This window comes from Perissodus microlepis, chromosome 14, assembly GCF_051167445.1.
Source record: "Perissodus microlepis isolate ML-2025 ecotype Zambia chromosome 14, ASM5116744v1, whole genome shotgun sequence".
NCBI lineage: Eukaryota > Metazoa > Chordata > Actinopteri > Cichliformes > Cichlidae > Perissodus > Perissodus microlepis.
The window spans coordinates 23,284,979-23,310,275 of NC_140474.1; the positions used below are offsets into that span (position 1 = coordinate 23,284,979).

General features: G+C 40.4%; 1 protein-coding gene across 8 annotated transcripts in view; it reads left to right on the plus strand.

Annotated features, from left to right (window-relative positions):
• kirrel3b (kirre like nephrin family adhesion molecule 3b) overlaps nucleotides 1–25,297 on the plus strand; it is a 167,200-nt gene that overhangs the window by 129,142 nt on the left and 12,761 nt on the right. For 5 of the 8 annotated variants that reach the window (XM_084949822.1, XM_084949823.1, XM_084949828.1 and 2 more), the window contains exons 7-12: nucleotides 4,804–4,909; nucleotides 11,716–11,864; nucleotides 12,022–12,149; nucleotides 12,627–12,753; nucleotides 21,849–21,949; nucleotides 24,863–25,073. In XM_084949822.1, coding sequence (XP_084805948.1) covers nucleotides 4,804–4,909; nucleotides 11,716–11,864; nucleotides 12,022–12,149; nucleotides 12,627–12,753; nucleotides 21,849–21,949; nucleotides 24,863–25,073 — 822 coding nt within the window. The remainder of the gene's footprint in view (nucleotides 1–4,803; nucleotides 4,910–11,715; nucleotides 11,865–12,021; nucleotides 12,150–12,626; nucleotides 12,754–21,848; nucleotides 21,950–24,862; nucleotides 25,074–25,297) is intronic. The other 3 variants (XM_084949826.1, XM_084949827.1, XM_084949830.1) reach the window with 1 other exon arrangement.

Sequence of the window (25,297 nt, forward strand, 5' to 3'; positions counted from 1 at the left end):
TATAAAGCATCTCTGGCTCGTACCCTTGCATCAGCAACAAAACTGAGATGGTCAGGAATGTAATTGGCTACAGATGTGCTAGAGGAAGCACACATTTAAGCGCCTGTATGAATTGAATAATAACATCTGCCTTCATTAAACTCGCTAAATTCTCAATGAATTTACTCATGTGAACAGCAGATGATCAATGTTAGACCTCAGGTTGTCAGTCAGTCTGTTCCTCTCTGCAGTATTCCACTCAGCCAGCCACATGACAGTGCGCCCATATCGTTAAGGCTAGAAGCCACGAGCGGGCGGCCCACAAACAGCTTTCCCAGCCTTCATAGGCATCTGACGCTACTGGAGTTTGAGGTCGGTCCTACTGGAGAACAGCTGTCTGCAATGACCCAGAGAGACTGGAAATTGAGCTTTAAGAAAGGGGAAAAAAGCATTTTTTTGCTGGCACGATCTCCAGGAAACAGAGAAGTTGGAAGATTGTTCCAAAAACACCATCTGGTCTCCACTTTGAACTAACCGATCAAAAGCTGTCGGCCAACTATAACACCACCCTCCCCAATTCATCCTGTTGTTTTCACAGAAGCTCCGATCAGTCCTACGATTCCCCTTTTCCTCTTTTCATCCGTTCCTCCCCCTTTCTCTCTCTCTGTCTCTCTGTCTCTCCCTTGCTACTACTCTCTTGACAAATGTTGGGAATTAACAGTCTTGCATATTGATGTGCTGTCGCATCATGCCTCAAATGCCCTCGCTCAGCAACTCATGCATTTATACATCATAGCAGCAAATGGACTTTATTAAGTAGATGTCTGTCATATCTAAAAGGTCAGTGGTTAGACAAGCTACAGTCCCTTATTCACACCCAGGGCACTGCTGATAGACTTTTGACGGCTGTTGCTCCCATGGCTGTCTTTGCTTCCGGCTTGGGGGATATGGAGCTATCCAGGAAGTTACTGGTGTAACTTATAGATGTAAAATCCTCATGACATTACCACTTGCTGAGAGAAAGTGGGGGGATTTTTTAAGGGAGGGTCAGTTCAATCATTTGAAAAGAACATTAATTTGTAGCCGGGGAGACAGTAATGAGCATTTGTGTCCTTAGAAGTCTCTTGGCGGCCAGAAAGAGGTTGGCATAGTTAAAAAGGACAGTTCAGGAATATTTTTAGTGAAAATGGTTTCTGAATTAGCTTCTACATTACTGTGTCTATCAGCATAGACACATCCGTCAGATCTCTCTTGCTTTCTTTTTATGTATGCCTCTCTCTGTACTCTTGCACATTCTTGCTGAATTTTATTACCATCTCCACCACTGCCACGTCTGTCATTTTACCCCTGAGGTCCCCTCTGCCCACAGTTTAGTCCACGCAATTAACAGCTTGCAACGTTAAGAAAAAAAATGTACTGGGCAGCTAACACTATTGCTCGAGGCATGGATGGCTTTCCTGTTTTATTAGGACGTACACCCATGTGCACTTTCATATGCACACAAAACCCCTTGAATGTCTGCCTTTGCTCACAAACACAGTTCGCCGCTCGGTGCCTGGTTGACTGTGGCCTTCGGTTGTTCCATCCGCAGTATTGTTGTTTTCTTTATTGGCCCAGGGAGAGCTGGCACAGGTGGAGCTCGTGGATTTGAAGAGCTCATGGTAGAGTAGTTGGTGGGTGGTTGGAGGTGGGGTGGGGGTGGGAGGGGGGGAGGACTGTTCTGGAGGGAAATGAGTCTGCTGATGGGGAATATGGTGTGCGAGTAGGAAGGAATATGACACCTGGACCACCCCCCTCTCTGGGTTTTTGTGGCAGCTGAGCCAGCCTAGAGCATCTGCACAGCCACAGGGTAAAAAGCAGTTTTCCTGCACTTCATACCCACACACACACACACACACACACACACACACACACACACACACACACACACACACACACACAGACAGTCTTACAGAATCACGCTTCATAACTATACACAAAGTTGTTTGGCTTCATTTCAGTGGCGTTTGGGTGTTTCTTTAATTCTGTGTGGAATCTCTTTGCCGAACACACTGCTCTTCATCCACATCCAAACACAGTTCCTGCTTGGTGCTTTAGCTTTTTTTTTTTTTTTTCTGAACATAGAGCAGCTATAACTTTGAAACAGATGGCTACACCAGCAACAAACTCAGATCCAGCGCTTTCCCCTGGTGGCTGCTGCCTTACCAGTATTCCACTAGTATCCCAGAAAAAAGTGCTTCCACATAACACCATGTCTTAGATTACATTTGGTTTTACTAACTTACAGTCAAGGGATAAAAATAGTTGTAATTCAAAACACTTTGTTCACCTGATTTGCCAGTAATAATACTAATACACTTGAACAACTACTGGTTATTTATAAATTAAATGATAATTTTCTCAACACTGAACAAAATGTACCCAGTAAAATTACAGAAACCCTGCTGAATGAATCTCCGTCTGTGAAACGGTGAGGTAAATAGCTGCTTGTTTCACACGGGACGGGTTTGATATGGAAATGAACGCACATCTTCAAAAAGAATCCCACCTTTGTCAATTAGGACAAATTAAGTTGTTTATTAATTTTGCATAATGTGAATATTTTTAATTGTAACACCCATTTTAATTGTACCTTATAACATTATTTTAATTGCAGCGTATTGCACTGTGGACTATTCACTGTGTGCAAATTGCCGTTAGCCGAAACTCATTATCAAGTCAAGTTTTCCTTTGATTTGCTCCTTAGAAATAATATTTGAGAATAAAAATAGCATGTTATCCTCCACACCTGTGAAGCACACTACAGCGTTACTTAACAACAGCGCCCAGTCTTCTCATGAGCTGTATGAATATTAGCCGTCTTTGGGCACAACACCAACCCCAGCATTAACCCTGCTAATTCTGCACAATGAGAATATGTCATTTGTGTTTTTAACACTCTCTTCTGCAAGTCTTGGCAGCGAGGTAATTAAAAATCATTCTATTTGACACACATCAAAGTCTATTTACTTTTTTCCCTAAAAATACTGGGTTAGGGTAAAGTTGGGGTTAGTGTTAGCACTTGTGATGAACTACACCTCACAGGGTTACAATATGGCTTGAAAAACTTAGGAGAACAAACTATGCTAACTTGTCACAACTGCTCTAACTACCACTGTAATCTATTTTAAGACCACCAGATTTAAATGACTTTTACTTGTTGTTTTTATTTTGGAGCATTTTACTTATGGTTAGCATTGTCAACACCCTAACCATAAGTACAGTCTGATTTAAGTTATGGTTAACGGTGGGGTAGTGAGAGAAGGGTAGGGTTAGGGTAGCAGTTTGCTCATTGACCAAGAGTTTTACAGCGAACATAACCCCGACAAACAGGCTCTGGTGTCCTAGGTTATGTCGTAACATATTTGCTACGAGGTCATTTTTTTCAGTCAGTGGTATTCTGCACTCGCTCGCCTGGAATTAGAGGAAACTTCCAGTGACCTGCGATTATTTCACCCAGAGATTGTCGTTCATTTTCCATCGGTTTGGGGTTCCCACATTGATGAGAATCACTTCCTGTTTGTATGCAGCTTAAGTAGCTAGCAGCTGTGGCTAATATAACGTTGACATGGGAGCTAAGCAGCAAGCAGCGCTGGCCCTGACTGTCTGAATGTTAATAATCTAAAATTCAAAATCTAAAATCTAAAAAAGGTTCAGTTTCTGGTAAAGTCCCAGAGTGACGCAGAGAAAAGTCTACCAGCAACTAGACAGAAACAGTGGCAGCCAACCTTACAAGCCACATCTGTTTAACAACAAAAATATGTCGCCAAGCATAGAACTACCTCAAACTGCTGTATTTCTTTTTATACAACAGTATATGTAATACTCACACATACATGTATATGTGTTTAACCGTGTTTATTTCATTTTATAAATGTTTTACAGTATATCATACCGCTTGAAAATACTGTTGTCACTGACGTTATTGTACTTTCTTTTTAAGTATTTAAGTATTTTTGTCTTTTTTTTTAATTGTAGTATCAAACACCGTGTCAGGTGTTTTTTTGGGGGGGTTTTTTTTTGGGGGGGGGGGGGGGGGGGGGGGGGGGGGTTGTTGTTGTTTTTTTGTTGTTGGGGGTATCAGTTTGAGTTTGAAATTCTAGCATTTTGTCAACCCTGCACAGCTAAATCAGTTTTTGGACAAATCTGGGTCCTTCTAAATAAAATTAATTAGTCCTTGTTGTCATGAACCCGACTGCACAGCCAGGACAAAAAGGCAGATGCGCACAGAAGCCAATTAAAAACTTGTTTGTTTTAAATTAATGAAACAAAGAACAGTCTTAAACTAACCATGGTGTGTGTGGCCAGTATGATGAGTGGTATAAGTGAGCGCCTGAGTGATGAAATGGTGTATGCAGTGTTGCATGCTAGTGCAAGAAAGCAAACCATAATCCAAAACGGTGCCTTGGGGAGCCACATAGCAGCTACGCTCTAAGGATATCTGCAGAGCACCGGTCCAGTGAGACCAGGTATTGCCAGCCTTGATGATTGGAAAACAAGCCACACCCCCTCTCCAGCACCTGCCACACCAACAAGCTTAAAGGAAAGCAGGGTGGAGCGGGTCGTCTTGTATTTTGAGGCTGCATGTTTCCCCCACTATTTATAAGGGTATTTTGTCTCCTTTGCAAAATTAGACATAATTTTCACTTTTCTTGCTGAGTCTTTTTCAGCCACAAACAGTGTTGACAACAAAGTGTTTGTCTCAGGTTTACAGTTCACTGCAGCATGTTTGAGGAGGCTGCCAGTTCGGTAATTGGTTGTCTTTGTGTCTCTATGTTTTTATAGATCTCCCACTTGTAAATCTCTCGGTGGAGCCTCAGCCTGTTCTGGAGGGCAACCTCGTAAAATTCCACTGCTCCGCAAAGGCCAACCCTCCTGTCACACACTACAGGTGAGATCATTAAAGAGTACGAAAACAAGTCATGAATGCTCAAACCATGATAATATAGTGTACAAGAACAACGCACCGCGGTAAACTTTAAATGACGTCTTTTCTAATTGATGTTGCTAGCGGATGATACATTTTCACACAGAGTCGGAATTAACGCTTCATTATTGATCACATTCATCATTGTCAGCCAGCTCCTTATGATGTCATGACACCATTATATATGCCCACACTTTAAAATGAAGAGACGAAAAGGAACGTTTCGCAAAAAATACACCTTAGAAAACTTCATGTTTTACTGAGCTGCAATAAACCAGTGCAGGGCTTTGTTGTAGACCTGTTCACCTCCCTTGAACTTGAAATGTCCCGTAGTGTTTTCGTGCAGGGCTCGTACATAATTTTTATTTTCGTTGTATTTTTAAATGAGTCACATGTTTGAAAGATTGGATATTATTATCGCGCTTGGATTCAGTGTTTTATTGTGAGGGTCACAGCAAGATGTGTCACAAGATGTAGTAATTTTACTGACTCACTCGGAGGAAGGTTAAATCATCACATTAGAACAGAATAAAGAGCGAAGTTAACAGATCAGAATGAGCAAACTCTTCATCACGAGGCAGACATTAGTCTAATTAAAAAAGAAACGCAAGTTCTTGTAGACAGATCCCAGCTTATCTTATGTTGTCACCACTGTGAAGCAATGTGACGGGTGCTTCTGAGTGGTGCGGGGCAGAGACATATTTGTGTATTTGGATGCCTTTAAAAGGGACAAAGACCGCAGATTTGGGAAATCTGTGTGTCTGTGCAAGAATGCAAAGGTTCTTCAGCGGCCCAGTGCAGCAAAAGGGACAGATTAGGGTGCCACTGAAAACCACTTGAATGGCTTGAAGACTGATAACATCGCCGGGGCCCGTATATGCTTTCTTTCATCTTCGGGAAGTTTGCTGACAGTTTTCAGAACATGTTTTCAGTTTCAGCTGTTATGTCAAGGTTGTTGACAAAAATCCCTTTCAGTTCATTTTATCTAAAGTACCAAGAGCCAAAAGATGTCCAAAATGTCATGGGATTTCATCGTTTTTGAAGCCGCTGTTCAAATAAGAAGCGTTTGGAGGTTTTTATTTTCCCCTCCCGTTTTTTTTATTGTACTGCAACTATACAAGCTTAGAAGGCTGAATACTGTGTGTTTACTTCAAATCTGTTCTGTGTATTTGTCAGACATACACATCTCGTGCTTCAGCCAGACCAACAAATCTTCTCTTTTTTCTGTTTTTTAAGTAGACTGCCAGACAAAGTATTGATAAAATATCATCAAGCCATTAGATTACATTAGAGTGCATTAAAATAATGGTAAAGTTCATTCAAGTATCTATTTTAACCCATATGTTGGTGGCCACGTAACCACTCAACTAACCTGGCAGGTTTAATATCAAAGTAAAAACAGAAACAATTAATTTCTAATGCACTGCTTTTCCTCAGCAGTTGCCCTCTTTGTCTATTAAATCTTGGCTTATTCTCAGTTGTACATGTTAGCCTGTGTTTATTTTTTTTCTTACATCAGTAATTGTAATGGCACAAGAAAGTGGACATTAATTATTCTCATAAAGCCTTCGCACAGCCTTCCAGAAGTGTAATACTGAAGTGATTTGTCAAGAGATGGTTTTCTGTGTGGGAGGTTTTTAAAACCCGGCAAAAAATAAATGGAGTGAAATCGATAGCAAAGGGAATTGGCTGGCTCAGAATCTTGTAATGGTACTGGGAAATGAAATGGATGTACAACATACTCACAGGTGGCAAAACAGAGATGTTGCCTTTTGATGGATCCTGCCCTTTTGAAAAAGAAAAGGGGAGGAAGGGCAGTGATATTGTGGAAAACAAGGTTTGTATTTGATTGTGTAGGTGCACAGCAGAGACAGAACGTCTATCTTACCTGCAAAAGGGATTTCACCTCTATTGTTATAAGACTGGATCAATGCGAGAGCCAGACTTCTCCCCGGGGTATCGAGAGCTAAAATTCAATGGCAGTTGAGATAACTTTTTCTTCTAGTTTGACAAACTAAAAAAGGAAAAATGGTTTGGAAGCTATGCTTAAAGCTTGAGAGAAAAGAGACTAAAACTGCCATATCCCCTCTTTTAAATCTTATTATTTCTTTTCCTTTCTTTCTCCTCGCCCCACTGTTATTGGCACAATCCACAGTGGGATTTAGAAACCATAATCAGACTAATAATTGCCATTATTTAAAATTGTACTCTTTTTGACAGTTACACAGTTTCATAGTCCCTCATTCAGATTTATCTGCAATTTGTACAAGCACTTTAGGACTTCCATGGACCGTTGCCGTTCAGGTCACGGTAGACTGAGAAATTTTGGGAATCATATTGCTTGCCTGATAGGCTTTGACTAGGGAGAGACCCTCACAAATTTCCCCTCTAGAGAACAATATCACAGAGGAGAGCAGGAAGCTGGTCAAGCAGTGTGGGGCCATTATTCAGTACTAATACACTCTGTCTACCCCAGATCAGATATAGTACAAGGACACAAGAGTTCTTAGACGGATGGTTTCTTCTCCATTCCCGGGAGTGCCATCCATTCCCAGTGTGCACTGCACCACTTTGCCATCCTCCAGTTCAATAGACTCCTGAGACACAGACCCAAGATAGTGGGGGCACTAGTCAAAGGAATGGTGCCTTCTGCTGTTCATAACCTCTTGTGCTTAAACATAGCAACGGTAATAAGATATATTTCCATACCTGAAATGCTTGAACTTGTGAGAGATCACAGTTCAAGAGCAAAGAGGAAAGAAGGGGACTGTTGGAAGTGAAGATGCAATGCAATGCTCAAAAGAGTGAAATAAGAGTAACTGGCATGTGTTTCCGCTGGCAGTCAGGGAATCAACATACTCCAGGAGGGGAAGACGAGTGGGTTGGAACATCTTCATTACTGTTTATAATGGTTGGGAGAGATAACTGGCAAACATCAGAATCACGCAGCTAGCACACAAGGTTTTCTCGGATCCAAACAAGAAGCCACCAGAGAGAAGAGAAAGAATAACAAACAAAGCAAATCAGGTCCCTCATCTGCCGATACAGCATAGCTGTGCACAGAGCAACAACAAAACCCATTCCTTTGCATGACACTGTAACAAATAACATCCCAGTCCTCCCAACACTTAAGCGCTGTTGTTGTTGCTACTGCTGGATGGATCGCTTGCATGGCTTACGCTGCTGTGACCATACCCAAAATCAATACAAACTTGGGACATGGCTAATTTTTACATTCACCATAATCCTCATTGAAATAAGAGAAAATGTTATGTACAAAAATGCCAAAAATAATTGTCTCTGTAATTCAGAGCATATTTGCCAACGCACCATCATGCACCATTTCTACAAATATACAAGTCAAGGTGAGGGAAGTAAAAAAGCTCAGACTAAACTAAACTGTTTTTAATAGCCCCCACCTAAAGCTTGGCATAAATCTAAATGAGTAAACTGCTAGACAAATCTGGATTGTGTGGGGAAAAAAGTCCCTGACTGCACCTTGGAAAAGTTGGTTGGTCTAAAATATTCCTAACTTTTTTGAGGTTATCCTAAACTTTTAAGGACCCACAAAACACTTGTCTATTTGTCAAATCGATATCTGTAGATCCTGCTTCGGTTTCTCCATAGATCAAAAAATAGCTCTATAATTTATGTCCATGTCAAAATGGCTTTACGCTATTACTAAACCTGCATATTTATTTTACGTTCCTCTGAGAGTAGTCATCACTTTCAATATGCATGGAAGGCAGAATAGAACGGCGCTGTGCCGTGCTTAACCATGCTGATAATAACTGTAGGGCCTGATTTACTGTGAGTCTCAATGCTGATGGTACAGATACCTGCCTAATTTAATTGTTATTGTTTTATTGCCTTAATCACATTCAGCAAATACACCCCCCTCCCCAACTCCACGTCACTTTCATCCTCTGCTTCCATTAACGGCAGACCTTTTATCTGTATAACACTATTAACTTACACACCCATGAACATAACAAACACACGCACACATTGTACAAACCTGCACGTTCACACGTAGACACATGCCCATGCACAGAGACACTCAGGCACACAGGATTCACACCCTTTGTCTGAATCAAATCCCTGAATAGAACACAGCAGTGTAAAGTGAGTCAGCTACTGAGTAAGCTCGCACTGGCCCTTCTAACCTCCCAAAGGGAATGCAGGTGTTTGTGTTAGCCTGCTCCAGCTATGTTTAGACATGAGCCTTGGACAAGGCCCAGCACACCAACAGAGCTTCCATGCTCCCCGCGGACGACGGCGTTCTGTCTCTGCTCCCTCTAACACTGTCAAAGGCTCCCAAACCTGGCAGCCGCAGCCTCCACTCGGGAGCAGCCGGCTGCCCGAACATCTGTGCTTACCCCATTACGACTCCTACAGTATGCCCTGGTAAAGTTAAACGGTGGCATAGTCTTATGTAAATGCAGATGTCATAGCATCACTGTTTGTGTTGTTTTTGCTCTTTATCTTCAGTCATGAGCCATCTACTGAGTCACTTTACTTGTTTCAAAGCTTTCGGATCAAATAATCTTCGTGGTTTATAACTTGTGAAATTTACTTGAACTGTTACACTTTATCCTTTTATGCTCTTTTTTGCTCTTGAATTTCATGCTTTTTTCTGAATTTCAAGAACACATTAAAGAAAATTAGTTCTATTAATTTATTTAACGACCTCAACCCTTGAAAATTTGCCGACTATGTTGAAAAGCCGGGTGTGTGCCAAATAACCAACTAATTTAAATGAACTCGACAAATTCTGCCAAGAGGGGCGATGAAATATCCAGCCAGAATTATGCCAGAAGCTTGCTGATGGCTACTAAAAGCATCTGGTCGAGGTGCAACTTGCTAACGGACATTAACCAAGGGTCAAACCATACTTTTTACCCTGTGTGGATTAGAGAAAATAAATCATTTAATAAATTAAATAAATAATGCACCCAATCCTAGCTTTTAAAATCTTTAAAGGTATATGCTGTTAATATTATTATTACAACCTGATAAGAGAAAAGTTTAAAGCAATCTTTAAAAGGCCAAAGTTACCATGAAATTCATCCACATGATGAGTGTACACAAACTGTTTTTTGAAAGACTGGCTTACCGCCTTAGTTACTTATTTCTTTCTGCTGTTTAAAATGAAGTTCTATGGGGATTCACTCAATCTTGGAGCAAACATCAAGTGGCCAGCCACTTGACCCACTTTAGTTTCATTTTTCTTCAGTGCTGGAAGTTGCTGCTTGGTTTTGTCAGTAGCTGCTTCCAAGAGCAAGAGTAAACTGGGAACCGTTTGCCAGTCTAATTCCTGTACTTCATCCTCCTTCATCATGATCTTTGTTCAGTAATCAGTGTCATCATCGACATCATCATTGTCATCATCCTAATCATCATTATTATTGTCTTCATCCTGATTACCAGAACATCGCAAGTGTAATTAATAACGTCTTCGCCATCAACATCTGTATCATCCAAGTCATCTAAACAGCAGCTGAAAAAATAATAATCATATTCAGAATGATGGGAACATCAGCAGTCATCATCATTAACATAATGGTTTTCACATTATTTTTGTCTGGAAATGTATAGAATCTACGTAGAATCCTAAGTATCACTGTGGGTAATGCTCTGCTACTCGAATGATTGGACTTTGCAGATTTACAGCCATACTGTGTTATATTCAGTTTGTGTGTTGTAATCCTCCCACGAGCTGACCAGTTCGTAAACATCAATACTACTTGATTAGACAGGCCTAAAACACCTGTCTGCCCTAATTTCATTATTTTTGGAAACGCAGGTGTTGCAGTGCTCTCAGTTGTATTGTTGTCACACAAAAACACGGCTCGGAAAAGATCTACTGCCTAAAATAAGCGAGCATGGGAAAGAAGAAAAAAAATCCCATGAAGCCCAATTAGAATTCTGCTTCAATTCACTTACTGATTGAATGAGGTAATCTGTTCTCATTTAAATGATTTTTAGTCAAGCATGGGGCCAGCTTAGCCATGGAAAACAAATGAGTTCCCTATCCCATGAAAACTCTTCTCGGTTCTGGCAGGAATATAAAATGGAGACAAGCACTGGCACCGCTGTCATTGTTTTCATTTGCCACATCAGCATGCAGCCACATATTTACTGTGGAAGATATCAGCGTGCATGATGCATTGCATGCCCCACAGCACTGTCTAAATTTTTCCAGAGCGATCCTGCACATCCACATGCGCCTTTGCTTCATTTTTATAAATGGGCCTTGTCTGTCGCGGCAGCAGTGAGCCATCCGCGCCACGCCGAGTGAGACGCCACTGCCCGTGACATCATAAAAGTCTCACCTGGACATGTCGGGTGAGGGGGGTCTGTGTCATCGTCACACCGGCTATCATTCACAAACACAAACAGATGCTTTTTAATGCGATCCCATGCCAATTTATTAACGTCAGCTGTTGTGTTTAATACAGTACGTGTCAAGCAATGTCTTCAAAGGTGGAGGAGCTAACCATTTGTCATTCTGTAGTGCTCTGGCACTCTCTGTCTGGCGTAATGAGGAACGTGCTGTCTGCTCCGAGTTGCCAGGGAGCTTGTCACTGCATGGAGGGCTGCCACAAAAATATGCTGAAGCCAGCACAGAAAACCAGCCCCAGAATGATGATTTATTTACACAAAAGGAACACCACCGACACAAGAAGGTGTGAGAAACCTGTCTTAATGTGTTTTCTCCTTTTCCTTAATTTTCCTCAAACCCCTCCCGACATCTATCCTAACACCAGGTGGGCCAAAGGGGGAAGTATAATTAAGGAGGTCTCCGGGGACACATACGAGGTCATCGTGGATCACTCCTTCTTTACGGAGCCTGTGTCATGCGAGGTTACCAACCCTCTCGGCAGCACCAACATCAGCCGCAATGTTGATGTCTACTGTGAGTTTCTCCTTCAGTAATCCTACATGCATTCCTTTAATGCCAGCAGCGGAATAATGCATTGCTGCGTTGCATGTTTTGACACTGAGCTCAAAGAACTCGGGTCTTTATTTATGGATCTATGGATGTTTTTCTTGTTTTGTTTTTTTCCCAATAGTTGGCCCTCGCATGGCTGCAGAGCCTCAGTCCTTGCAGGTTGACCTTGGATCTGATGCTGTGTTCAACTGTGCCTGGACAGGAAATCCCTCTCTTACCATCGTGTGGATGAAAAGAGGCTCTGGGGTGGTGAGTATTTCAGTTTGCATTGATAAAGGCTAACTTAAACCTTATATAATCACATAATACAGCCGAGAGCAAACTTTTTTTTGTAATTATTCCTGAACTTGTTTCTGCAAAGTACTTTGGGTTATTTTTTTCTATCATAGCTCAGTGGTTTGTAAAATTCCATTAGACCTAATTTTTTTTTTGTCCCAGCCTCTTGGTGACCTGCTCTCAAGTGAGATCCATTGATTTGATCCTCAAATTCAGTCTCATTCCACCTTTTCGTTTGTCAACATTAAAGGCCAAAGCTTTACTCGCCTGAGCTCAGACCCTAAATTGGATTTTAATAATTGAGAAGAGGTGACCTTTAAGGTATTAAATGGTTCGTGTGCTGCCTTGTTTTTTTTTTTTTCTTCTGTTAGCGCTGCTTTGCTGGCATCACAAATGCAAAGGTGACTTTGGAGTCGCTACATTTGATGATCTTTGACTTCTTTGCCGCAGGTTCTTAGCAACGAGAACCTCCTGACACTGAAATCCGTGAGACAGGAGGACGCTGGGAAATACGTTTGCCGTGCCGTCGTGCCACGTGTTGGAGCAGGGGAGAAGGAGGTTTCTCTTACTGTCAATGGTAAGCTGCAATATTTGCATGTCTTACACAAAAACGGGTATTGATACACCTCCAGGAAGCTGTGAAATGCATGCAAATAGAAGTGTGAGTGTTCAGGTCTGAGGTCAATGGCAGCAGGAAGACAGCAACTTGTCACAAGATTCTGTATCCAGCTTCCTTTGTAGTTTATATAAATCTTCCTCTGTGCAGCTTCCAACAGAATATATGACTGCATTTCTCTTCTCGAGTCTTTTTCATTGAATGTATCCATTTCTTAGAGACAGCTAATTTTATCAGGCAAGCATAGTAACAAAACACAAACCAGCATAAACGGCAAAGGAGCGTTCCATAAAATGATGCTCATGCAAATGAATTTTGCTAACAAAGGTAACGTGATAAAAACCCAGTTCGTTTCGTTAGCTATCATTACTGTGGCAGCTGATGAAACAGGAAAAAAAAATAAACAGACTTTGTGTTTTCAAGATCTGGCGCACGTTTCATAAACAGGTGAAATGTACTTAAATGCTAATTATATTCTGCGTGAGTCACAGGGAAGCTGCGTTTTCTGAGGCACTGACTGACTAATGAATACCAGCCTTGGTGGGAGACCTGGCAACTCTCAAACAAATGACTTCATTACCAGTGCTTGATATTCATGGCGCATGCTTCGGTGTGGCAGAGGTTCTTAGTTGTGGGATTTACATGTTTCTTATTTTCCCTCTTGTCCATCTGAAAGAAACCTGTGCTAAACCGAAGGGGGAAAAAAGAAACAAGAAAAAAACCCAAACAAAACAATCCAGCTTTACAATGCCGGCAACGAGATGATGTTGAGTTAATTCTCACAGTGTGTCAATGCACATTTTGAAAGCTAACAAAAGAGTTTGCCTGTAAGCAACACTGGTGCTCATTTGGGGATGAAGATACATCAAGTAGCAAACAGTGTGTTTTAAGATTTTCTTTTCAAAATCCAGACGCTAGTTTTGCATATCAGAAAGAATGGGATACCAGTATTCCCTCCAGCACAAGATCAGAACCATGACTTTCTATGAACTGCAATGAACCCCCCTCATTTTCAGCCAGGAATTCAGCTGGAATCAAGGCAGAGAGGAGGAAAATTCATGTGTAATTCTTTTCTCTCCCATCCTTTTGAACATATACCGGCATCTTTTCTGCAGCCTTAATATGTAAACAGAATCCACCATATCCAGTGTGCTGGCGTATCTTGATGCATCTCGTTTCTGCTCATGCATCTGTGGAGATTGTGTTCTTTGTGAAAATGCTGCCACGAGAGAAAGAAGACGGATTGTTTTAATAAAGATTACAACACAACTCAGAGCACACTGGGAAACATGGAACAAAGCTGAAATAGCATGTTTATTCAGTCCCTGCAGACTTAATTCAAGTAAGTTTCCAATGTCTTCTAGTCTTTTATTTGTTCATATTCTTCATCTCTCTTCCTCTCTCTCTCACACTCTCTCTCTTGTTTTTCTTTTTGTTGTTTTTTTCTTACCCACCACCTCTTTGCCCGAATTGTTATTTGACATTCAAAGCCTCCTTCCTTTTTACCCTTCTGAATAATTGAAATTCATCACTTTTTCAAAACCACACGAGAAATCCCGAGTCATTTCTTACCCAGACCTTGAGGCGAATCAGATTGTCAAACTCGCGAAAGCGCAAACACTGTGGTTGAAGAGGTGGCGTGTGCCAAGTTGTCTCCCGAGGTTCCTTGATTGTCCTACGACAACGACTCGACTGCTGATACATAAGGTCTCCTTCCCTCTTATCATCCTGCCATCGAACTGCAATGAAAGCGTACGCGCCGCACGGCCGGTTCTCACGATGAATAAATAAACGAACGAATTAGCAGTATTTTTGTGCAACTTTTTTTTTTGTTTGTTTAGTTTGTTTGTCTTGCACAGACAGCCACAATAATATATATACAAATAACCCCCCCCCAAAAAAGGAGCAATGCTGTGAATGTTTACAGTATTCATGATGCGACAGTGTCTGCTGCACATTCAAATGTTTCTCTGCAGTTTGTTTTCCCTGCAGTTATCTCCTGATTCCTTAACGGCATCGTTTAAATTACATGTGTTTATAATTTGTCATTCCCTCTGTCTCTCCCTCTGTCGCTTTGTGTCACCGGCTCCCACTGTGGCATACCACATAGACATGAGGATTTTGCTTTCCCTGGGGAAGAATGTAATTTAATTATAATCAAACAGCTAGCAGGGGAGGCAGTTTCTGTTTAAGTCACTAATGGATACATATTGCTTACTCTAGACAAACGTTTTTAGAATACATAAGTCCTCAGCTTTTCATACATGGTTGTCAGGTAGATGGGAATACGAGGAAGAGCAGAAGACACGTCCATGTGTGTAGTTACAGTATTTGCATGATATTTTTGACCATTCTGCAGAAACTGGAAGGAGGTGTCTTATCTGACATGCTTGAAAGGATTTAGCTTAACTTTTAAGTGCTATATACTCAGGCAGTACATATTAATTAATATATATCCACGTATATGTGTGGTCTGTATTTGTGTTTGTGGGCATGTGTGCGCCTTTGGGCTATTAACATGTATAACAACACACATACAGTACTTGGGCAGCCCAGGGAGAGAAAACCCATTACCACAGTGAGGGAGAGAGAGAGGGACGGAGAATCCCTCAATATCCCACAGAGCAATGGGTTGTTATAGATCTTTTTTTTCTGCCGTTTCTCTTCCTAGACAGTCTTTATGTGCCAAGTTAATTAGCATTCCTACCTTCTTTAAACTAGCTGTGACACCACATAAGAAAGAAAAGTGCAAGTTAACGAAGAGGAAAACATTTAAGATGCGGCATAATTTATCTGACCGGCTACATTTAAGCTCGGCGAGATATGATCTGCAAGTCTTCCTGCAAGACTTTGAACTCATTTTTTTCCCATTATGTGTACCCCTGATGTGCACTCACTCTCCTCAGCTCAGACATTATTTTTCATATGTAGGGGGAAAAAACTTTTATACCCTTAATGTAAGGTTTACTGTACAAGCAGGAATGTTCATTCAAAAGTTCAAGCTAGTTCTTGCGGGCTTTTATGATTTTTAGAGCATAACAGTTTTGAAGTCACTGGCTCAAATGTGTCAATTATGTGCAGGGAGGGGGCCATTGTTAAGACATCTTGCTCTGAAGATTCAGTAAAGTGAGAAGCAAGGATAGGAGTAGTGTATCAAATGGAAGGAAGTGTGGTTATATTGTGTGGTTATTGACTGCTTGTGGCCATCTTGCAATGCTTTTAGTAACTATGTGACCTGTTTTAGAATATAATGTGCAGCAATATCTATTTTCTATAGTAGTTAACTTTTTATATGGAAAGCACTAATTTGGTCAGGCCGTCTGCTTGTCAATAGGACCAGTTTGTTGTTTCTGGTACTGAGTAAAAAACTGGGATGCTTATCTGCGTTATCCTACTTGTATTGCAAAAACATAGCTTAGCGTGCATGTTTGCATGGGTTTCCTCCATTTCTATGGTCTCTTTTCAGAGTCCAAACACATGCTTGTTTGTAATTAGTGTTCATTCATGTGAGTGGGAATGGTTGTATGTGTCTCTGTGTCAGTATTGTGACAAACTCGTGACCTTTTCAAGGTACAGTACTGTCTAAAAGTCTTGACCGACCCCTCAAGACTCCTCAAGACCCCGCGTGTAAATGACTGCCAATAGAACCTACAGTCCAAAAACGGAGTTTGTACAATGCCAGTAATTTTGAAAGTCAATTTTTGGTATCTTTATTCTTCAGCACAGCCTGAACTCTCTTAGGAAAGCTTTCTTGTCATGTCTTTAAGTAATCTTTAGGAATAGTTCTCCAGGCTCCTTAATGGACATTCAAGGCTCTTCTTTGAATGTTGGCTGCCTTTTCTTATGTTCTCTGTCAAAATAATCCCACTCTGCTAATTCAGAGTCCCAAAGTCCGGACGTTGAGGTCCGGACTTTGGGGAGGCCAATCCACAACTGAGAGTGTTTTAATGAATTGGCAGTTTGTTTGTCATTCTAAAAATGAAGAATAAAATCAATTTTAACAAGATCCCCAATTTCACTGGTTGACATGCAGCCCCATACCCTGACGAGGCTCAGCTGTGTTTAACAGATTCGTGTAGAGACCTTTCTTTCGATGTCTTGTGTACATATTGTTGATGATTTGAACCAAAAGTTCATCAAAAAGTTCATCAAACCATAAAACATGCTGCCACTTGTGTAATTTGGCTTACTTCAGCCTTTTCTCCCCGTTTCATTTCCTAAGAATGGCTTCTTGACAGCCACCCTTCCACTGAGACCATTTTTGATGAGGCTTCAGTGAACAGTTGATGGATTAAATGAAGGAGCAGATGCATTTCTCAGGTTCTGTGGCAGGTCTTTGCTTTATTTTCTTTCCTATTTCTTAAGGATATGTCTTTCAGATACTGTTCATCTGGTTTTTAGACTTGCCACTTCTTCTGTTGTTCTCCACTTTTCTGGTTTTCACAGCTCTTTTTAAGGACACCTTGCATTCAGTACAGAAACATACAAAATGTGGAGCTATACCAGGCTTTCAGCTGGAGCACAATAATCTTGTTGGTCCAAAAATACTATTTTATCTTTGGCATTTTTAATGGATTTAATTAAAGAAATGAGAACATATGATGTGTATTTGCAACAGGCTCTTAATAACAGTTTACCTAAAGATACCATTTAAAATGGGTTCTTGGCTAAGTTCTCTGTTATGTGCAGATACAAAACTGGTTCATCCCTTGAGTTAGGTACGTTTCTTATGCTTGAATGATTCAATTTGATGATGGTGATAGGTGGCTTCATCATCAAACAAAATAACATTGCTCTTAAAATGGTCAGGTACAAGGACTGGACTGAAAATGAGTGAAAAAGCAGCCAGTGTAGAAGGAAGAGAAAAACTTGTTCACCACCTCTGTGAATCTTCCCTGTAGTCTTTCTCTTGTCCTTCTTCTTCTCAGCTCCATAGGATGGGTGGATGGAAAGGGGAGCTTGCATAGGCAAGTTGAAAGTTGAATTTGAATTCACATTAAAGCTGTTTCAGGTTAAGTGATCATTTGTGCAAATAATGTTATAAACCTATTAAAAACAGCTGTGGTTCAATAAATTAAGCGTCAGAACTCTTTGAAACACTTTTCAATTAAACGATCAGCGCAGTACTCACGTCCTGCTGCAATTCACAGTTTGCTGAAATTGTTAGCAGTGTACGTAAGGAAAGTGTGTGTGTGCCCATGTGATAGCTGGAGCTGATGTGGTTGTGCCAGATTATAAACTTATTAGGACGATGACTTTTAAAATTACTTCAACAAAGCCATCGACGGTAACTTTAGGTTAAAACCGTAAAGAAAAACTAGATCTTTGTCAGCGTCGTGGAGTTCTCGTTTCGTTTCCTTCATTGTGTGTCCATTCAGTACAAATAAGATGCATCGTCAAACAATCCCATTCTCATTCTTGACGTGTTTTTTCACTCTTCAAAAGTGTTTTCCATAAGAACATTAAGTGTTGCTGTTGACTGATCGTTCCAAGATTGTTGTTTTCATTCAAAAGAAATGCTTATGTGCATAAGGCAAGCAAGAGGCTCTTGAGTGTAGAATCGTAATCTGTTTTGGGGGTGTTTTTTTTAGGTTGAACCAGATTTTTTATGTTGATGTTTTCTGTTCATGTTTAAAGATTCTCTTAGCGCATACTGATTGTAGTTGCAGTTGTCGTTAATGCACTGTTTGTAGCCAGAAAATAAAACAAGCGCCCGTGGCCTGTGGTGGTGATGCTGAGTTATTACTGTAAATGTGTGTTCACAGCAGAGTGTGGAGACAGTATAGATCATGCTGCATGCAGGAATAGAAAGGAGAATATACAGTCTGGTCCCTGTCGTAAAGATGTATTCAAGCAGGGCAGGCTAATGTGGCGAAGCTGTCAGATGATTCAGGCCAGGAAAATTTGTATTTCAGCAGAAGTTACATATGATGGTTACCTCAGCCAATCAGGGATGAAGATGAAATCATTTGTGACCTATCTTTCCTACACTGCACTACACTGTGATATAGTGCAGTTGGAGGTGGAACAGCAGAAGGATTACTATATTCCAAGCACAGTCACTGCCAGTAATAACCAGCTTAATAACAATATATAGTCAATATATAACAATATAGTCACTTTCTCTTTACAACCGTGTCTGATTACTGTCTTCTGTGTTGTCACACTGCAGTGTGTGACGCAGCTCTTACAAGTATGACTTCTTTGCATAACGTCTATAAGACCTGACTTTGCGACAGCTTGAAAATATAGACAGGCTCTCATTACCGTGGGTTCCCTCCAGTGGGGAATCATCAGCCATCAGTGACCATATCAGATAGTTTTCCTCTGTTTCACTTGCCCTGCAGCTGTTTGTGCTCTCTTTCATCACAAAAGAAAACAGAGAAATCAGAAGAGCTGCGCTGAGGTAGAGAGGAAATGTCAAGCTGTTGTTCAAAGCGGATGCCTCAGTTTTGGAAGGAAATGTAAGACCTGGCATTTTGACACCCACACCGACATTGTGTAATCAGATTGCAATGTCCACTCTAGAGTTAACACCTCCTCAAATGAATGAGTGAAACATTGTGCCCAACATTTTGATTACCTCCCCTGCTGCTACCATTGATGTTGTAGTGCCACCCACCTCTCAGCTACTAGCGTGTTTTTGCTCTGATCACATAGTGCAAGCAGCAAACACGTTTTTTTACGCACACGCTCTGGCATACACACACACACACACACACCCACATACTTTCAGCCCCGGCTGAGCCAGTGAGATAAAGCTATCTAATTATAATTCTCATTTGCAGCTCTGATCCATAGAATAGATCCTCCCCAGTCACTTCCACCACCCTTTTGCAGCCTGCAAGCAATTGATCTTGCTGTGCGTTGACAGTTGGAGTCCATGCTAACCACATACTTATTTCCATCTTGTAATAACAGGTTAGTACATATAGATCATGCATATAAACCCCCTTATTATGACTATGAAACACACATCCCGCATTCATACTATCATTCCATGTTGGCAAAGCAGTGAAAGAAGAGGAGCAGCTCTCAATCCATTTTTCTTAAAGTGTCTGCATCATTCAGCGTGCAGCAGTAGCAGCCTTCCAGCATCCTCCAGTAGCATACCAAGACACCATCTGGCAAAGTCTCATTAAAATGCTAATTCATTTTAATAAGAGACAGGTAATAAACTGCAATTATGTATCGTCAGAGAGATGGCTGAGAGCGGGAGTTTGAGGGAAGTCGGCGGGGATGTGAGTTGTCTCACTAATCAAGAAGCTACCTCACTTGCCACACCCTCAAACTCAAACCCATGTTTTTAACCTTAGCCATCACAAGAGACTCACAAAACGCTTGATTTTAACAGCTTTTTAAAAGCTTTTTTTTTTTTAAATCAAATATAAAGGACCCGATGGAAGCCTTTACCAGTGCTATTTATGCAGGAGCATCTCTGTAATAACCCAGCTTTTAAAAGCAAGGAAGCAGAGGTGGATGTAAGCAATTATGTCAGTTTGTAATGATGTGATCATGTTTATTTTTTGCTGTTTTGTTTTGGGGGGTTTTAAGTGAATTATGTCCACTCTATGAAAAGAAAATTCACTATAAAAATAACTAAAGTACTATAGAGGACTATAAAGTGAAATTAATTCAAAGAATTTCAGGGATGTTGGGATTTTTTTTCCCCAGTAACATGATTAAAGTCAAGGATGATGATTTTAGTGAATGTGATTTTTTTTTCTCAGACATGCCCCGTTATTTCAGTCAGGTTGGATTTCTGTCTTTTGAAGATATTCAAATTTGAAATATCAGACTGAAGGTGGGAGCAGCTAATTAAGAGGAGAGAAAAGTGTTATCAGCACCTCACATTCAAACAGCATTATGAAGGTTTGAATTTGTGAAAGAAGCTATTACCAGCTGCCATCATACTACTCTTAGTTTACTGTAAAAGAATTTATGTGGAAATTAATGTGTATGGCGTGCTTGAAACAAACATTCCCTCCACAGGTTGATTTAGTCTTTAAATATCACACTGTAAGTGTAAAGCATAGGCTCGGTACCTTGCCTTTCTACCAATTTTACTCACTGTGAGTTCAGGGCAAAAAGAGGGGGAAAAATCACATGAGTGATGGAATTGGGTTATGTGTGACAGCTTGTCTTCATATTAGTGCTGTCACCTGGTGTGAGTAAGCCTCAAGACCAGATGGCAAGCAGACCAGTCGTTTAGGCTGAGCTGCCCTTGTCAGGCAAGATTTTGTAGCCTGACCAAGGTTTAGCATATGCTGGCTTGAAGTCCAGTAGCCCCAGCACTTGTTGAATGAACTTGCCTTGCCTGGGTAGTTTGTAATGCTAATAAAGCCATTCCATTTGATCAGGCTCAATTTGAGAAAATCGGATTATACAGAATGTCAGTTGATGGCTATAAAATTGACTGCAATAATAAGGCCGTAATACAGTTTGATATAATAAAATGTTGGATATTGTTTTACAATATCTTGATCGATACTGTGATTAGTTCAGTTATAGAGGTCATTCTGGGCAACTATAGCGAGCTTTGGCTTTAAATGTTTATTTGACGACTTATTGGTTCAGGGGTCAACTCTGCTGCAAGCACATTGATTGAGGTGAAACACTGTGACAAGGGGTGTTATCTCCCCACAATGGCATTTTCTCTTTCCATCTGTGCAGTCCTGATTACACTCGAAGAACAACGTTTATCTCAGCGGGAGAAATCAAGCCAGCCATAAATCAACAGTTTCTCTATCCAGAATGAAGTCTAAGCTGCCACTTATGCCCTTTGTTCAGTACTGGTGTGCCCTTGGCTAGATTGTACTAAGGGATGAGGCAAGTTCATATCTCACAGCAATATAATCTTCCTCAGGAGTCCCAAATTACAGAACACTTCAGGTGTTACCGCTTGAAATAGGAGACATTTAGAATATAATCTTCCACCAAGAATTCAGTTGAGAGGATTTGTCACATGACCTGAAACTAAATTTAATTATTCATGTTTCAATTTCTGTGGCTCATCTTCTAACTTTTTTTTTTTTTTAATGGTTGTTCTTTTTCAGGGCCGCCTACTATCTCAAGCACACAGACTCAGCAAGCTTTACATGGAGAGAAAGGACAAATCAAATGTTTCATCCGAAGTACACCTCCGCCGGACCGCATTGTAAGTACATCCGGACTGTCTGGCTCACATACTTGAGATTCTGAGGATTTTGCCATGAAAGAGGATCCTAAAAATATACTCTTGATCCTACGGTTCTCATTTAATGCACGCATGTGAGCAGTGTTGCGCTGATCATGTTAAGATTAATGGCGCTCGTACAATGTAAACACAATTAATAAGCGCGCTTTCCGTGAGTATCCATATTGTGCATGCATGTATGAGCGTGGTTAATTGCCGTACTTTGTCATCTGATGTGTATTTTGTTATACTAATGCTCAACATTAACCAGCAGTGTCATTAATACCGCGTTTATTTCAGGTGGGCCTATAAAAACTGTGTGATAACTCAATAACGTCACTTTTGATTTAGTTATATTAGTGATTTTGTTTTAATTTAAACAGAAATTCAGTACAGTTTTATTTCATAACCATCAATCAGTTCACGGCTTGCAAGGTAAAGGTAAAATCAGACAACCTCTTATGAGCAAGCAATTGGCGACAGTGGGAAGAAAAAAAACCTTTTTGTCAGGAAGAAACCTCAAATAGAACCAGGCAAGGAGATGTCCATATTGTATACCACGCATGGGGGAAACAACTCTATGATACTGCTGGTTTTACACTGTGCAGTCATTCAAACACATTGATTTTAGTCTTTTTAGAATAAAGTTTGAATACTGTGATGGTGGACTTTGACTTTCACACCTGTTTCCCTTATTGTATGTTTCTCAAGGCTCCAAGTTAAAGGTGTTGCTTTTGTTAAAATAGAAATCTCTCTTCCCTACTCTGCATTCAGCATAAATAAATATGCTTTATACTTCAAAATAAACATCTAAATATTACCTCAAAAACCAATGCACTCTGTATTAAGACCCCCTGAAAAAATATTGATTATTTTGTATATGTATGTTAAATTTTCATAGAAATAAATGCAATAAATCAACATTAGAAACTGTATAATGAATGGAGCTGTTTAAAACTGTTTCTTAATGCCATCGTTTTTTATTGAGAGCATACTGATATATAGGGAATGATATATGGTGATTCTAAATATCATGTTACTTTGGACCTACGACCTCTTCTTCAAGGTCAAATAGGGTCAAACGTACTTAAAATGTCTTTTATCTTTAAAACTGTGCTTAAAATTCTGCTGCCTTTGTGTGCAATCGCAACATTCAGGAAATGATATATATTGTATATGGGGATTCGAGTGTCCCATTATAATTTGCATCCAAATATCATGTCACATTTGACCTCTGACCTCATGTATACATTTAACACCTGCCTTTCTTTCAAGTTGACCCCAACATATGTTATATCTTCAAAGAAAGTATTGTTGAGAGAAAGAGAACGAGTTGCCCAGCGAGTTCCTGGGGGATATATGCTTTAGTATAATAATATTATATAATAAGCTCAAGTTATTCATGTTCAGTTATTTACAAATCAATACCTATTATCCATTATCTACTCCTACATAATGTTTGTGTAATCAAAGCAAGCATCTGTCACGCTACCCGTATCTGATTTTTACTGCGCTACAAACTTCTTGAAAAACAAAGAAAACAAAATGAATATATAGAAATATACAAAAATATTCCCTGAAAAGAATGAAAAAACTGAGTGAACTGCCTCGGGGGAGGTTTGAGTTCTCCGAGTGCTTCTCGCTTAAAAATTTATTTTTCATCAGTTCACATATTATCGGCTCAAAATATGTTTCAATGTGTATTTAATTTTATGTTTTCACGAGGCTGCAATTGCATTTAAAATAATCAAGGTCTAAAGAGTAAAGTCGACTTAACCACATCTTACATGACGCATGTTTTGCATTTCTATCCACAGAACAGACTCAGAATTGGACTTTTTTTCTCCATTGAATAAAAAAGAAAGTTATTTCAATACTGGCTTTTCAAAGAGCCATGACAAGAAATTCACTTATATTTCAAAAATTTTTGTTTTGCATGCAAAATGTGCTAAAGGACGCAAGAATTCCAGCATTTTTGCACTCCATCTTCTACAAAGAAAAAAATATGTTATTTTTCAGACCTGATCCAAGTTTTTTTTTAATGGTGAATTCTTCAGACTGCTTTGTTGTTCTTTGTACTCAGATTTATTTACTGTACTGAAAATATCCACAGTACTTCTTTGCAGATTCTTCTGTTTCACAGCACGCACCTCTGTGTAAGTGGCTGCATGCTGTCTCCCGATAGTCAAATGCAAAAAGGACTGTGATTCAAACACTGCGATGAAAAGAAAACTGCTTAGACATTAGCTCGGTCTACAGATCCAGGAGAAATTTCACTGAGCACTCAACAGCAACAAATGGGCAGTTAACAGGCACAATTTTGATCCCACCATTTTTAACCTTAACACAGCATTCAGAAGAGTTTTAACCAGCCACAGAAGCATTGAATATCCTGAATGGATTCCCATTTATTCATGCCTCTTCTAGACTTCTGTGGATCACTGAGCTATTCACAAGACAAAATGAGCTAACATTCTACGCTGATATCAGTAATTCATACCACCTTGTAACAGAACAAAACATCCCAAACGCTCCCCGTATCATCGCAGAGCACTAGGTTGATCTTTTCATGGTCATTATGTTTCTCTATTGAGAAGCGTGCTGACATAGCATAAAGAGCTTGCCGCGAACATACGGGTGGAATGACAAAACGACTAGGCCCACACACTTACATTGATTGCAATACCTTCCAGTGAATCCAGGCATCGACCAGCAGGATTCAGATCAACTGTGTGAAGTGTTCTGTGGTTGCTTGGTCACCTTTAATAATTGGACTGTGTACCAGACCAAAGATCCACCCACCTGGAGTAAAATTACTTGATCCACAGTAAATAATAATAATAATAATCATGAGTAACATTGTACATACACCTTTTTTATTTTTCTGTTTTTCAGGCCTGGTCTTGGAAGGAAACGGTGTTAGAGTCTGGAACGTCCGGCCGCTACACCGTAGAAACTGTGAACACAGAGGAGGGTGTCATCTCCACGCTGACCATGAGCAACATTGTCCCGGCAGACTTTCAGACTATCTACAACTGCACCGCGTGGAACAGCTTTGGCTCTGACACCGAGATCATACGCCTTAAGGAACAAGGTGGGAGCCAAGGTTCGACAGGTTCCAGCTTCCTCTTATTCAAATCACGTGGCTGTGGTTTTTTAGAGAGTGACCAAGTGGCGTTTTATGTACATTGTTGCAGGTGACCAAATCCAGTGTCGTCGACTGTGTTGCGTGTGAGGTTGCGCATGCGTGTTTTAGTGCGAATGCATTTTTGCATACATGTTAAATTGTGCACGAATCCCGATTTTTATCATTCTTAGGTCATAGTGAGC